At 41.6% G+C, this 16,578-nt stretch overlaps 1 protein-coding gene and 1 long non-coding RNA gene across 2 annotated transcripts; both read left to right on the top strand.

Annotated features, from left to right (window-relative positions):
* Nucleotides 1-473: 473 nt before the first annotated feature.
* Nucleotides 474-12,660, top strand: LOC113017413 (H-2 class II histocompatibility antigen, E-S beta chain-like). Its single transcript, XM_026160556.1, has 6 exons — nt 474-579; nt 743-1,012; nt 10,948-11,161; nt 11,288-11,355; nt 11,435-11,554; nt 12,338-12,660. Exons 1-6 carry the CDS (start codon nt 525-527, stop codon nt 12,361-12,363), a joined length of 753 nt encoding a protein of 250 aa, XP_026016341.1. The 5' UTR covers nt 474-524; the 3' UTR covers nt 12,364-12,660.
* A 2,476-nt stretch (nt 12,661-15,136) lies between these two features.
* On the top strand, nt 15,137-16,110 carry LOC113017426 (uncharacterized). Its single transcript, XR_003271481.1, has 2 exons — nt 15,137-15,594; nt 15,954-16,110. It is a non-coding gene; the product is annotated as an uncharacterized LOC113017426 (long non-coding RNA).
* Nucleotides 16,111-16,578: the final 468 nt, after the last annotated feature.

Below are 16,578 nucleotides of genomic sequence, written 5' to 3' on the forward strand. Positions count from 1 at the left end.
TTTGGGAGTGAGAACGGGTTGAATATCCATGAGATCTGTGCCGTCCACACAGAGGAACATCAGAGCTCCACAGAAATGTTTCACAATAAGAGTGCTTCTGTCCTTTTAATTTGAAAGAGACAGGAAGTATAAACAGTGTGATGCAGTAAATTCAATTGATCAAAAGTACTGAGAAAGAGAGGATTACTTATTATTAATAAAGAAGAAGAGGACAGGTGTGTAAATATGACCCCTGTTAATATGAGAGGTTATTATTATTATTACAGCAGTGCATTAGTGGTTGATTTAATGTGGTGGCAGGTAATTAGATTCATGAGCTCTGACTGAATACAAATGAAAACAGGAGATTTTGAGTAAAGAGGAAATGTGCTGAGGACGTCTCAGAGTGCTGCCCTCTGCTTTTAAAGCTTTAAAGCAGCACACTCTTCCTGGTAACAGATGACGCTGTGGTCATGTGACCTCTCCTCTGTTTTTAGAGCAGCTCTCAGTCAGACTGAGTCAGTTTGTCAGGAGAACTCAGGAACATGGCTTCATCCTTCCTCTGCCTCAGCCTCCTCTTCATCAGCCTCAGCACAGCAGGTATGATCGATATACTCATCAATACACTGATCAATATACTGCAGAGATACACTGATCACTTAACAGTACAGTGATCAATAAATGCATCACTGATCAAGTTATTTGTACATCTGTACTCAGCAGGTGTGATCAGCTCACAGTCTGATGTTCTGTTTGTCCTCAGATGGATTCAAAATGTATACGGTGGATCGCTGTAACTTTAACTCCACTGATCTGAAGGACATCCAGTTAATCGACTCTTACTATTACAACATGATGGAGGTCGTCAGGTTTGACAGCAATGTGGGAGAGTATGTTGGATACACTGAGTACGGAGTGAAGAACGCAGAGCTGTGGAACAGTGGTGCATACCTGACTCAAGTGAAAACTGAGAAGGAGACGTACTGCCAACACAACATTGGTGGCTGGTACAGCAACCCTCTGTCTAAATCAGGTGAGTGTGCTGGTCTGTGTGACATCATCAGGTGTTCATGTTACTCTGAATCATTCATGATGGACTCACAGCTGCAGGTCAGACTCTGGTGATCAATAACTGTAATAAATCACTGATCACAGCTCTGAACACTGTAACCTCAGTCTGTGGCGCTCCCTGCTGGTGAAACAGGCAAACTGCAGCTGTTCATTAAGCTGAATTATTGCTCATATTTATTTTTAAATATCTCCATATAAAATTTCTAACAGCATGAAGCAGCCTGACATGTTATTAAAACACTTTTTTCTTTTTTTCTAATTCGTTTATTTTAAATCAGATAAAAATGAGAAACGCAGATGTTTGTTTGAAGGCCGTCTGCTGTTTATTTATTGATTCTGACTTTCAGAGCTTGTGTAGCAGCTTCACACCTGCACACATTACAGCTCAGATCTATGAGTCAGTGTAACAGTGGAGCTATTAAATATACTGAAACAATTGTAAAGTTCCCATTACAACCCAGAGGAAACACACACAGATATCCCGTGTCTTATTAAATATTTCACTATTTTGGCACTTAATGTTCATATTTATTTCAGCCTTTTGTGTGCAGCGGTTTGTGACTGTTTGTCTGTGAAAAGGACTCAATGAATAAACTTGACTTACTTGAATGAAATCAGCTCGTAGCAGCAGCTCAGAGGAGCATGAGGAGAACCAGCTCAGACCTCCTGTGGAGGGGAAGCTGTCTGAGAGTGGAAACTGATTCTGCATCTTCTGCTTTTGGGCTATAGATGATCTATGAGTGCACATACACGCACCATGAGTGTTAGATGAGCAGGCTCTTTACAGGAGTTACTTCCTCTCTGTGGAGTGAGATGGTGTGACCTCAGAGAGCAGAGCATTTTCCTCCATCAGCCAGCAGCTGTTTTGTGACCCATCTGTGTGTGACTGGTTGATCAATATGATCAAATAGACCAACAGAGCGCCCCCTGCAGGCTCTGGATGGTACCGCCTGATGTAAGGGGCTTCTAGCCCCACTATGTAGGGGTGAAGAGGCGCACAGGTTGCCCTGAACGACTAAAGGGTGGTGGGATCTGAGTCCATGACCCCCCCTAGTACAGTTGACCCTGATACTTACTTCTGTAAGAATGGTTTTAGCTGTCTAGCTGCTACAGGCACAGAAGAGGGGCTCCAGGATGAAATCTTGAGAAACGATGCCTGCCTGGAGTATACTATACTATCAGACATAAACACAGCCTAGCCTACCTTCCCTCCGATTTTCTGTACCCCAACCAGATAGCTAGGGTGCCCCTACTCCAAGGCAGCTTGGGTTAGACAAAAAACAGTGTTGGGTGTTACTGTAATCAAATTACTTTTCCACTGAAAAAGTAGAGTAACTGATTACTGTTCATTTTTAGGTATTTTAATTACAGTTACTTACAATGTACTTGCGTTACATTGTAAAATAATTAAACTCGCTGAATATCATTATTTAATTTCAATAATTGATCTTCTAAACGTAGAAGTAAACTCTGCTCTTTAACATGGCTGTAGTGCAGCTACTCGTCATTTCGCGCCAGTTTGCTGCACAGTCGTATTCTACAGCGGAAGCTGTCGGACTCGGCTGAAGCGAGTGGCTGTTTTATGACATGGACATATTCCCGTCTCTTCACTTTTCTGAAACAAGCAGACAAGAACATTACAGTAATATGTTAAAACTATCGGCTGCTGTTAATAGTAATCTACTGAAGCGCCTGACACGAGAGCATAGACGAACACTTCTGAGCGATCCTTGTTCATCATCCATGGATAACACCGCAGCAACTCCTGCTAAGCAGCAAAACCTGATTTTACTTCAGCAGCACAGAAAGCACCTGAAGGTGAGCTTAAAGAATGATTGCAGGCTACATAGCTGGACTGGCCATCGGGCATACCGGGCATTTGCCATTGATTTTTCGTTTTTAATGGGCGATGGGTTTTTTTTTTTCTTTGTTTTTTTTCCGTAACAGTATAAACACTGAAAGGTGGTGGATTGGCCAGATGCTGGGAGGTGTGTAAAAATAACTCAGTTGTTTTGTGGTGGCTATGGTGGAGCTTCTACAGATTCAATAACATTAGCAAGTGATGGAGGCCAGCAGGTGGATGAAGGAACACTCTAAAAAATGATTCATGGGGTTAGTAAGTAAAGCTTAAAATTAATAGCTTTTTCTGCATAAAAAATTAAGTTTGTTGCATGTACACATTGTAATCAGTTGATAACTTAATTTAATGAGTTGGTCGAAATGAAAATAAAGAAAACAGTCTTAGCTCAGTAATATATCGATTTTGAACAGACATTTCTGTGTTAACTTAACATGAAAGTGTATGCAGTTAATACAACTTAAAAATCTCGTAAGCGTCCTTTAAAAGCTGAGTACAAGGCTGACTTGCCCAGACATATTGTGCTCTCAGACCACTGATCGAAAGAAACGGAGGCAAAGAGAGAAAGCAGAGAAGCGGCATTTTGTACGGAACATTATCAAACGTTAAAGCTTTGTGGTGAGTACAATTTTTTGCCTTGTTTTATTCACAGCAGCTAATAACTCTAACTTTAACTCTATCAACACGCACTGCAAGAAATCCTTTTTACACAACACTAAACTCTTCCTCGGCGAGTGGTGGTGATAAGCTAGTAACGTTACACTTCTGGCTAACTTGTGAAGTAATTCGACCGTAACATTAGTCTTTGTTAAGTTTTGTTTTACGGTGGCAGCCAAATGGTGTTAATTGACACTGAGCTTCTGTAGCAGTAGTTTTAACTCTGCAAAGACAGGGTAATACATGTTTTTCTTCTTTCTACTTTGAAATCGTTGCAGCGTTGATGAAGGTTTGACCAGCTAAAGGCTGGGCCGTTTTACATTCATGACTAAACAAATGTAGGTTACTGAGTATACATTCGGTTTAACATCGATGCATTTTGATGTTTAAGTCCTAGAGTTATTTTTATGTGAGATTGAAGTTTGTTAATTGAGCCCTAGCTGAAGAACAGCCTGTGTCAAAGTTCAGTCAAAAAACGCGGGCGAGGAAGCGAACGCCATGTTGTAGAAACGCCACAGGAAAGATCTTAAGTAACATTCATAAACTAGTTGTTTTAATGACATTACATTGAGTGTGCATTAGCACATAAAATATAATTTTGCTCTTTTGGGTGTTAACTGCAGATACATAAGCGCAGTTGTATCACTTAAGAAAAAATATCTTTGATTTGGAAACATAACATAACATTCTCCATTCGCAGGCAGGAAGTTGTCAATCAAGCACCAAAAATCAATGACCTGAAAGAAAGATGGCCTGCTCTTTTTGATGCAGTTCAGGTAAATATTTTTCCATAAGATAATTTGCAGTATGTATTCTTTTAAAGTAAATTGTATACATTAACATGTTGTGCCTATTTGTGCCTTTTTTTTTATACAGATAAACCAAGAATTCAGAAGGATCACCACTGTTAACCTGGAGACAACATTCATGGCAAAGCTGGACCAGTACTCTCAGAAAATAATGTCCTTGCTGTCCTCAAGAGGAGGGGCTGCAAAAATGTGCATTCGGCGCATCCAGAACATGCTGCTAAAGGTATGAATGAATGAAATGCAGTTTATTTCAAATAGGATAATCCACTTTTTTTTCCAATAGGTGATATTGAGTCTTAAAAGGTAGCTGTTTACAACTCAACTATGTCAAATTATTGTTTAGAGCTTGAGGCACAAATATCAATTAAAACTATAAATACTTAATAATAAAACAAATTATAGGTGATGTGGATCATGATTGGCAGAGTAATTTGCAAGATTTTGCAGTTTTTCTATTTGTTACCTGGATTTTTCAAGTTCATGAATTGATCATTTCAGAGAAATGGCTCTTTGAAATGATCAATTCATTATTTTGATTATCACTGGAAATCTATAATTGGTACAGTTCAGGCCATATAAAGTCAATCCTTTTTTTTTTTTTTTGGATGTAATTATCAAAAACCCATCCTCCTCGAAGAGCAGTTCGACATTCTTTTTCTTATTCACAGGACGATTCTGTGGAGAGAAGGCGAGAGGTCGCTATCTGTGGCTTAGTGGTGTATCTCAGGGAAAAGGAGGAGGATCTCTTCAAAGAGCAGGTAAATCAGACATGACTATACTTTGTATTAGAGCTATGATCTAATCTATTATTAATTGATTTCTAAATTAATCGGCAACTATTTTGATAATTGATTGATCGGTTTAAGCAATTATTTTAGAAAAAGAAGTCCAAATTCTCTGGTTTCAGCTTCATAAATGTGAATCGTTTCTGGTTTCTTTACTCCTCTATGACAGCAAACTGAATATGTTTGACATTTGAGGTCATCATATTGGGCTCTGAGAAACATTGACATTTTTCACCATTTTCTGACATTTTCTGGACCAAACAACTAATCAGATAATCATCAAAGGAGCTTGCAAAGAGAACCTTCACAGACATAATCAGATAATCGAGAAAATTGTTAGTTGCAGCCCTATTTTGTGTTACTCTCATGTATAAGTATGATTACTTAAAACATTTATATTGATTCTGATCTACCAGGATGGTGGCGGGGATATTACCAATGAAGTGATGAAGATTGTAACCAGAGGTGCCACAACGTCTGATCCAGCCAGCGCAAGGATCATACTTGAAGGAACAGAAGTCCTAGCAGACCTGGATGTACCCAGAGCCTGTGCCTTGCTAATGGGGCTGATATATGCACTCAACCTCAGCTACCCAAAAGAACTGAAAAACACTTTTGAAAAACACTTTTGAAGTGTTTCAAAAGATATTCCTCGAGCTGGATGATCTGAAAGCCAGTCCTAAGGTAATGTCACTAAAAAGTAAACTGTTGTACTAAAAATGTGAAGAGTGAGGCTATCCTCAAATTAAACGGGAAATGTTCCACTGTTGTTTGCAATGTGTTGTGTTACATACTGTAAAGTAGGCAGTAGGTGTAAAGTTGAGCGTTGAGCATTAAGTACACCTAGTTAAAAATAATGCACTTTAAAAGGATAGCTCGGGTCTTTTGAAGTGAGGCTGTATATGAGGTACATATGTATTGTGAGTGTATTACACACAGTAGATGGCAGTCAGTAAGCTCCACCTACGGAGAAGCAGACAGGGCCACCGGCACGCAAGATGAGCCTCCATCCTAATAAAACTGATGTCAGTTTAAATGTACATTATATCAAGAATATGTTTACTGCTTTATTTTGCTATCAGACAGCCTTTTCTGTGAGGAAAGAGAAGTTCTACTGCTTGTTGTTTCAATCGCTCTGGCCCACCAGCGTCCATGGACAAAAACAGCAATTTTACCTGACAGCACACAGGAGTTGCTGGTCTCCTGCTGCCTTGATCAGTAAGTGTAATTGTGTTATTTGGTGACTTTGGTGTTAGTTCGGGTTAGTTCAGATTTACCAAAGTCACACAAACAAACTGAGCCTATCGTGTGTGTTGGTGGCAGGAATGTGCTGACTGCTGTCTACTGTGTGTAATACACTCACAATGTACTTCATACTTAAAAAAACCTAAACTATCACTTTAACACAAACAAACTTGAATCAGAGCATGACTGTCAAAATGTTCAGTCTTTTTGAGACAGATTTACAGGGGTGTTTTATGTCATTTATTTTATGGAGGCAACAATTTTGTCTGCTATTGAAATGTCAATGAGTCTGGAATGGTGGACTGGTGTTCTAATAAACAGTTTGATCATAAAACTGGAATTTCAATGTGTAATTTATTGTATAATTGTAAGTTATAAGTTATTGTAAGTTACTAGTACTCAAAAAAATTAAGGTAACAATTTGCATGGATATTTCTGAGTAGAATAAAAGTAAAAAAATAAGTTTTAATAACTAAATGGAGTAATTTTTTAAACAATTAAAATTAAGTTGGTTCAACTTAATTAAGCTTGTAGAGGACAAAGCAAATCATGTTGTTTGTACGTAAGGAATAGAGTTTGCCTAACTAGAGAACTCTTGTGGCATTTACGCTATAGTGGCTAAGCTGAAGTAACTTAAAAAGATCCATGCAAATTGTTACCTTAATTTTTTTACGTTAAGCCAGCAGATCTTTTTTTAGAGTGAAAGGGGAGGCAGGAGGAGAGCCCCGAGGCGGCCGCCGGTCCAAGAGTGTCAGGTGAACTGAACTTCAGGTAAGAAGTTATGAGCTGCAGTCTATCTGGGTCAGATATAAACCAAGTTTAGGTGGAGTTTATTTTCGTTATTCTGACTTTTTACAGTCGGTTACAATAACTCGTTTCTATACAGCTGGGTGGTGCTATGATGTTACTGATGTTGAACTTGTTTTATCTTGTTCATAAGGTTAGTTAGTGGAGTTTCCAACCGTCCCGTAAAAAGCTGAATCGTCTCGTATTCAGAAAAAATATTACGCACTTCGTATTGAGCTGAAAACAGTTTGTCCCGGACTTCAGCTACAATGAAAAAGACACAAAGCTGGAGTTATTCTGTGTTTACGCTGCACAGCTGCCTCTTCTCCTCTCATTCTCCCCTCCCTCTCCTGTTGCTACTTCAATCATGAAACTGATCAATGATGTAAAATGTATAGAAATCCATTATTGTACATAATTTCTTCAGAAGTAAGTACTGTGTATGATGCCAGTATTTCCCACATTTTCTAGATACTGCACCAGTGCTGTGTGTAAAATGCCATCAAAAGTCAATTAAGTTTTTCTTTCTCACCTGTCTTTCTGTTTCCTTTCACTTTTTAAAGGTTGCCATGTTAGAAAGAATATTTTGCCCTGCCATGCTGTTTATTGATGTGGCAAATGAATGGTTTATGAAAATATATCTAAATCTGTCATCAGTAATCAGTAATGATCATGTGTCACCTCTAGTCTTCTCTGTCTTAATGTCAGGTTTTCACCGTGTGTTGTAGATGTTCAGGAGGTTAACTCGACCAACAGTCTACTTTCAGGTGCTGTTTAGAATACCAGCATAGGGAGGATGATTCAAGTTTATTAGATTGACACATGTATACCAACAAGACTGTGCATCACTGTGACAACAGTGTTTGTTTTCATTCAAAGGCTTTATGGCTTTAATACCTGGGGGGCCGGTCTCCAGTCAACATGCCCGGGCCGATGTTTTGTCCCAGTCCAGCCCTGGCAGGCTACGCTGCGTACTGTAGAGTGTCCGTCTTTAACAAAATGTATTTATTATTTAAAGAGTTTAATTTCTATTGTTTGTACATTCAAGGGTTATATGGATTTTAAGAAGTATTTAGTTAAATACTTATGTAGTAATTAAGTTACTTTTCTGACACAGTAATTAGATAAGTTTAGCCATGACACATTAAGTGTCATGGCTAAAGTCCTCCCATCGGCTCGTCAGCTCCCAGTGAGTCGGCTAACTATGCTCCCTCGCTCCGAACCCAGCCTAATCCAACAGGAAACGGTGGAGGGTCTTAAAGAAAAGCACAGCTGGAGTTAGCTCTCGCTCCAACTCCCCATGCTACCTACCTCGACGGTGGCCTGCAGCACCACCAGTTGCGGCTCGCGGCTACACAAGCCAACCTTCGCACACGGAGTGAAACTCCGTCTAAGCTTGCTGCAGTTGCGACTTCTGCTCCACTGACCTCACGGAAACCCCTTTTGGGCTCAGCCGAACCGTGAGGCTTTCTTAATGTGGCTGCCCGTGACAACACGCGGGAGACAGCTACTTCTCCTCAGCTTCACACACACCAGAGCGCGTGCACGGCTTCTCTGACTGATTTTTTTTCTCTCCTTACCCAGACAGGCCACTTGAGGCACTATATGGCAGCTAGCACCATCCACATGCATGTGCCCTTACACTGACTAGAATTACAGCCCCCCCCCCCCCCCCTTTCAGGGCCTTGCTCACCACCACAATCACAATCTCCTCCTCAACACAAACATAGTGTGAATAGAAGTAAGTGTATCTAATAGGGGTGCAACGATACACAAAATTCACGGTTCGGTTCGGTTCGATACTTTGGTGTCACGGTTCGATATTTTTTCGATACAAAAAAAGTTCATGCCTTTTTAATTTGTCATTTATTAAAATTATAAATATATATTTTAACTGTGCGTGTTTTTTATTTTGACAGCGAATGCGCACCTGTGGACCACTTATGTGCACCCCTGGTTATTTAGCTCGTCATATTGCAGCCACAGAAATTCTTTTGTCCATGAAACCATAAAGCTGCAGTTTCTTTTTGCCTTATAGTCTAATTTGTCATAACTTCTCCGTTTTGTGGTAAGCTTTTCTTTGGCTGTCACTTCTTCACCCTGACCTGTCTTATTTGGCTCAGCAGAACTAAAATATATGTCCTGCTGCTTTTACACACGCACTCACATAAGCTCAGCGATTCTCTGCGCGATCAACCTCTCACATGTTTAAGCTGCGGGAGATTTCACTTGTCATGTTTGCATAGTAAGCTAACGATTAATAAGACGATGTCAGAGGAATTGGTGCACAAATTATCATCACTCACAGATCAGTGCTGTCGCTCTCTATACACAGTTCGCACGATTGCAAAGTGAAAGCAAAAAAACAAGCGCAAATTCAAACGCGACTTCAATATGTCACATATTGACAGTGGCTCACCGATGCCAATGACATAATTACCCAGCTACATTTCTGAAAGAATGCAAAAGCATTGACATATATTTTTCCTTCCTACAATAGCCCGACGGGCAGGGCAGAGATAGATTTTGGTAGCCCAACTGGAAAAATCGCTAGCCCCGGGACGTTGGGCTAGCGATATTGCGAGCCCTGTATCTGATTGAGGAATCACTCATCTTTGTCTTTGCACTAGGATGATGTCGGCGTAAATGTGCAGTCATATTCGTTGTGTTCCCACTAGTGCGTTCAGGTTAATCTCGTTGAAATCACGTTAACGCCACAACACGGCAAATCTCCGTTGACGAGCTACCACCGATCGCCCCGTGCATGGGGCTAGACGGCCAACACGTTAACGAGCTAACTGCGCTAACACACTAGTTCCCACCCATGTAATTGAGCATTGCATGGCACATCCAACATACTGTTTTACTTTAGTCCATGACGCGCTTACCTTCAGGGTCATACGTCACATGAAAACCAAAATAATTCCAAACGCCAGATCTGAATGAGGGTGGGGGAGGTCCATGTTGCAAGGAGAGCTTAACTTCTGTCTCGCTAGCTTGCCCTGCGCTCTTCCTTCTGACTATGCTGTCTGTGTTGAGCGCTCAGTGGATCTGCGCTCGACAGTGCAGCCTAGGCGGAGTAGTCGAACGCAGATTCACTGAGCGCTCAACACAAGTTGATAAAATAAATTACAAATGTTGTATTGTTCGATACATATGCGTACCGAACCGAAAGCACTGTATCGAACGGTTCAATATCGATACGAATATCGTTGCACCCCTAGTATCTAACAATAATAAGTCATTTGTACTTCATAGTTCCTGCTCATCAATCAAACAGCTGGATGAGCAGAAATTCAAACTGGGACCAGCTGTGGATTCAGTCCTTTAGCTTGATGTTGATATTAAACTGAGTGAAAGCAGGCTGGGTTCATCTATGTGTGGATGATCTATAGCGATAGTTTATCATCAGGTCTCCATGTGTCAGATTTTACTTTCAAACCACAGCAGCTGATCTGCAGACGGATCAGTTTACTGATGGTTCAAACTGGTGTCCCTGTGACTCAACACTTCACTGGATGTTAATAAAAACTGATCCAGATCCAGGTTCAAGTCCAGTAGATTTCCAGCACATACAGCTCTGCATGTGTTACTTTATAATAATGATGTTTACAGCTGCTGATGTTTCTCCTCACAGCTGATTCATCATCTGATGTCAGACTGGTTATATGTGACAGTATCTTTATTATTAAACATGAATACAAAGATCCCTGATGATATCATATTAACAACGACAGAAACTCATAATGTCTTTCAGCTACGCCCTACGTCAGACTTCACTCCAGTACGCCTCCTTCTGGTATCCATCAAGCCATGTTGGTCTGCAGCGTCTATGACTTCTACCCCAAAAACATCAAAGTGAGCTGGCTGAGAGATGGACAGGAAGTCAGCGCTGATGTCACTTCCACTGAGGAGATGGCAGATGGTGATTGGTACTACCAGACCCACTCACACCTGGAGTACACACCCAGGTGAGTCCACATCAGGTCCAGGAGCGTCATTTCTAATAATGAAACCTGAACAATTTTTAATATGAGGTCTGCAAGTTTAAATGTTAAAAGTTTAAGATATGAGAGTCACCGATGTTTGTGTTGAAGGTCTGGAGAGAAGATCTCCTGTGTGGTGGAGCACGCCAGCCTGGAGAAACCTCTGATCACTGACTGGGGTAAATACCTGTCTGTATCTACACACCTGTACACACCTGTACATACCTATCTGTCTGACTCTCACCTGTGTGTCCTCAGATCCCTCCTCGTCCATGCCTGAGTCAGAGAGGAACAAGCTCGCCATCGGAGCCTCAGGACTGATTCTGGGTCTGATCTTATCTCTGGCTGGATTCATCTACTACAGGAGGAAGGCCCGAGGTCAGAGCAGGACTCCCACTCACAGACCAGTTCATACCTGAAACCAGTTCAGGCCAGAATGAAACCAGTTTAGACCAGTCTTAATCTCAAACCACATTACACGAGTCTAAAACTGGTTTGGATCTGCATTCTTTTAATATATTGATGTTTCAGGCAGGTTTAGAGCATTGCTGTTTATTTTCAGACACCTGTTAGTTACATTAATGTTTCAAACACAGGTTTTTACTGTTTCTGGAGGACTCTCAGACCTGGTTCAGGCCCTGAAACATGAAACTTTACTGAATCATTGCCATTGATCTGTGTCAAGAGATGTATTCTAAGACACTTCTTCAGCTGAGAGTCAGAGAGTAGAAACACACACACACGCTGCAGATTTTACTTGCAAGGGTGGTCACAGAGCGCTCACACCAGAGTGGGGGCCCTGTGATGTGCGCTCTATTCTTGCTCTTGTCTTTATTTATATACAAGGGTAATATAATAGTAAATATGTCTGTTCATAGACAGAGGAATGTTGATGCGTATGTGTGTGAGTGTGTGAGCGGGGAAGCGAGTCCTCTTCCTGGTAGGGAGTGAAACTGCTTGTTCTGCTTTTATTGTCGCTGTGGGAAGAAACTAATAAAAGAGAACAGAACAAGTCTTGTACTGAACAACAGTCTAAGTCATCAAAAGGTCAACATGAGTATGCTATCATATGCAAACTTATATCATTAAAAGCTTATACTGACTACTAAGTACAACTCTCCATTGACAATCTGTTAAAACCAGTGTCCATGGTTCTTTCAGGTCGTATCCTGGTTCCCAGTAACTGAGCCTGGATCCTGGTCCTGGTTCTGTCTGATGAAAGGCTGCTGCTTCCTGTGTTCAGACTGATGATGATGATGATGATGATCTCTGTCTGGACTCTGATCCAGGACCATCTCAGTGTTGTTGATTGTTGTGATTTCACTGGGATGGTCACAACGACCAGGACAGAGATAGCTGGGGATCGAACCGGCGACCTTCCCGTTACAAGATAAGCTTCTCAACCCCCTGAGCCACGGTCTCCCCCGTGATCAATCACAGGATATCAGTTTGTATACAACAATAAATCTCACCTGACATATTCAGACAGTAACTTACTTTGTTCAAACAGCTGAAACAACAAAACGATTAACACTGAGGTGTTTGAAACATGCATTCAGTGATTTGTAAAACAAGTAAAAAAAAGTCTTTAGTGTGGATCTATTGAACCTAAACGTACATTTGTTATGACCTGGCTCAAAAGCCTAACAACCTATGGCTAAAATTAAATGAATCAAACATGTTAAATAGTTTGGGTAAATATTGCTGGACCGGTTCAGCATTTGCTGTCACAGAGGAACTGTCAGGGTCAGACGGCGCCCCAACCGGTCAACCTGCCTTTGTCTTTATATGCGTGTGTGTGTGCGTGTTTTCCTCTCTCACTCCTTACATTCACAAAATCATGACATTTTTAACCTTTTTTTCTCAAACTCTCTTATTAACTCTTATCATAACCTATCTTATCAGTCCAAGAACTAGTTATGAAACAAACAGTGGGGGTGATGTGTATGCAGATGGGGCCAGTGATGCGTGATACTGGTATGGTGAGTATGGTAATGGGGTGCAGTACATTGGTGACTGTGACATACACACAGGTGGCACAATTGCCAGTGGTGGGTATGGAAATACAGTGTATGATGGTATGGTTATGGCAGGTAACTGTGGTGCTGTGCTTTTCCCAACTATATTACCTGCTGCATGTGACTGCACTGAGGGCTTACCCAATGATTCATAAGTCAGAAACTGTCGTGGCTTTCTGTGACGGGTAGACCTTCTAATGTTTGTACATGTCCCGGTGGTTGAACCTGTAAGTTAGACTGCGAATGAGTTTCACACTCCTCACCTCTGAGTTCAGATAGACTGTCACTACCCACTTGAATTTCTTTCAGCTCCTCTGTCAGAGAACATGGCAGGTGTGAGCATTCTCTCCCGGTTTCCTCTTCTAATTGTTCAATGCTGACGAATGGTGCATGTTCAGGCACAGTCAGTGTGTCTTCCATAGTCTGCATAGGTGAATATCGATGTATATATATTGTGGCGGACCACCAGGTGGCTCCACTCACACCCAAGTTGAAGGGAAGTGTTGGGGTGTAGATTTTGGCGCTTACTATATGTGAAGTTCTGAGAGTCAGTTAATAAAGTTGGAGTGAGACACTGAGACCTCTCCTGTTGTTATTACGTACCTCCACAATATATATATAAAAAAACCACCCAGCACGCCCCTGCGGGCGGTTTATCCTTCAAGCTCGGGTCCTCTACCAGAGGCCTGGGAGCTTGAGGGTCCTGCGCAGTATCTTAGCTGTTCCCAGGACTGCGCTCTTCTGGACAGAGATCTCCGATGTTATTCCCGGGATCTGCTGGAGCCACTCGCCTAGCTTGGGAGTCACCGCACCTAGTGCTCCGATTACCACGGGGACCACCGTTACCTTCACCCTCCACATCCTCTCCAGCTCTTCTCTGAGCCCTTGGTATTTCTCCAGCTTCTCGTGTTCCTCCTTCCTGATATTGCTGTCATTGGGAACCGCTACATCGATCACTACGGCCGTCTTCTTCTGTTTGTCTACCACCACTATGTCCGGTTGGTTAGCCACCACCATCTTGTCCGTCTGTATCTGGAAGTCCCACAGGATCTTAGCTCGGTCATTCTCCACCACCCTTGGGGGCATCTCCCATTTTGACCTCGGGACTTCCAGGTTATACTCGGCACAGATGTTCCTGTACACTATGCCGGCCACTTGGTTATGGCGTTCCATGTAAGCCTTGCCTGCTAGCATCTTGCACCCTGCTGTTATGTGCTGGATTGTCTCTGGGGCATCTTTACACAGCCTGCACCTGGGGTCTTGCCTGGTGTGATAGACCCCAGCCTCTATGGATCTTGTACTCAGAGCTTGTTCCTGTGCTGCCATGATTAGTGCCTCCGTTATAAAGATATATATATATATATATATATATATATATATATATATATATATATATATATATATATATATATATATGTTAGGTTTTGTATTGTTGATTGTCATTTATGCTTAGAAATATTTAACCATATATGCTTAGAGGTGTACAATCAATTGTGTAGTGATAGGACTGTGGTCTTTAGCAGACTACAGAGGCTTGGGAATGCACACCCACATCCTAGGAGCATAAGAGAGGTCCTATCTTCTCTTTGTTGATATATGGTATAGCAAACACACGTATATCTCTTTAAGCATAAGAGCCCTTTGTTCAGATGGACCCGCTAGACTCCTGGCACACACACACACACACACACACACACACAGGCAAAGTACTCTTTGTGTGTATGTAGACGTCATATGTTAATGAACCTATGCATATTCATGTAACCACAATAAAAGAGCAGTGTTACGGGAGAACGGAGAGAGCAACTGGGGTCAAGCGAAGGAACGGCGTTTGTCCGGTCTCTCCCGTGCACGAGTAACATGAAGAACTTTGCCTACTTCGTGTCTTGCTTGCTGTGTAATTATATTGTCTTTAACGTTCCAGCGAATAGGTATAAGCTACAAACCTATCATTAATTGGTCCTTCGATGCAGGATCCCTGGAGTCGACATTCACCGAGGGGAGGAGAGGCACGTTGAAAGACTGACGTCAGCCAGGAAGTTCCTGTGGATTAACTGTCTGTCTTTTCTCCTCGATGAATGACGATCGGCGGGATTCGAGGCTGTTCAATATATATATATATATATATATTTTGTGTGTGTGTGTGTTTGTTGTTACTCTAATAGGTTCTTTGGTCTGGTATGACTGAGATGCAGGATGTTGATCATGGTCCAGATCCCTACTCAGTCCTTTCAACAGGTGCTCTTAGCCAGTACCCCGAGCAATCACTCTCTGAACCGCTGTCAGAGTTATCTCACATGTCTGTTTGTCTTTGTGCAACTGTAGATCTTTCCATCCTTCGTCTGTTGCGTGTTGTCTTTCCAATCACAGGCTTTGCCTGGGGGGGAGTGACTTGAACAGGTAAGTCATTTACCAGTAACAGCAGATTGCGGTGCAATGTTTGGGTTCTTTTTGGGTCTCCAGCCTCAGGATGGACTACGTAAACTGGGCTATCTGCTAGCTGCTCTTTAACTATATAAATAGCCCTCTCCCAATATGATCTTAACTTGCCAGATCCTCCCTGCTCACTGAGGGTTCTGACCAGAACTCTGTCTCCTGCCTGGAGCATGACTCCTTTTGCCATTTTATCATATGTTATTTTGCCTCTTGCACTAGACTTCTTGGAGGAAAAGAAATATCACTTACATTGAAAGTAGAATTACTTAAATTAATTCACATAAATGCAATCACACATTTGTGGGTATAACATGTGCAACTAGGAACTGGGACGAAGGAAGCACTTGGAGGAGAGACGGGCACTCATTACCACGCACGGTCTGAGCACGGGAAGGAGGACGCACCAACTATTATTATTGCACATTCTAGCTATTGCCAACCTTTATTCACTGTAAATAAACTCACTGCCTATATTCAGAGCTCCGCGCCTGAGTCCACTCAATCCTCAACTGTGACAGGAACATAAATCCTAAAGTAAAAAACTGAAAAAAAAAAAGTGATGGTAATTCCAAAAAGATAGATAGAAAAGATTAAAAGCTTGCTTTTGTTTAATAAAGGAACAGAAATTGTGTGAAAAATGTCACCTTAAAGCCTTATTGGGAATAGCATCACAAATGGTTGTTTTCCACACAGTTAGAGAAGTTCCAGCACATCCAAACATTGCATACACATCTAAAAGAAGACAAACACAAATATAATAAGATTTATTCAAAGGAAGACTTTTTATTTTTGTCTGCTTGTTCACACTACAAATAAAATGTGACAGCAAACGTGTTCTAGTGTGAACCCTCAAAGCAGCCCGCATGCGCAAAAGAATAAGAATAACTTTATTCATCCCGAGGGAAATTCTTTTGTCATACACATGCCCAAAGCAGCAAGAGAGACAGA

The sequence above is a fragment of the Astatotilapia calliptera genome, unplaced genomic scaffold (assembly GCF_900246225.1).
Source record: "Astatotilapia calliptera unplaced genomic scaffold, fAstCal1.2 U_scaffold_12, whole genome shotgun sequence".
NCBI lineage: Eukaryota > Metazoa > Chordata > Actinopteri > Cichliformes > Cichlidae > Astatotilapia > Astatotilapia calliptera.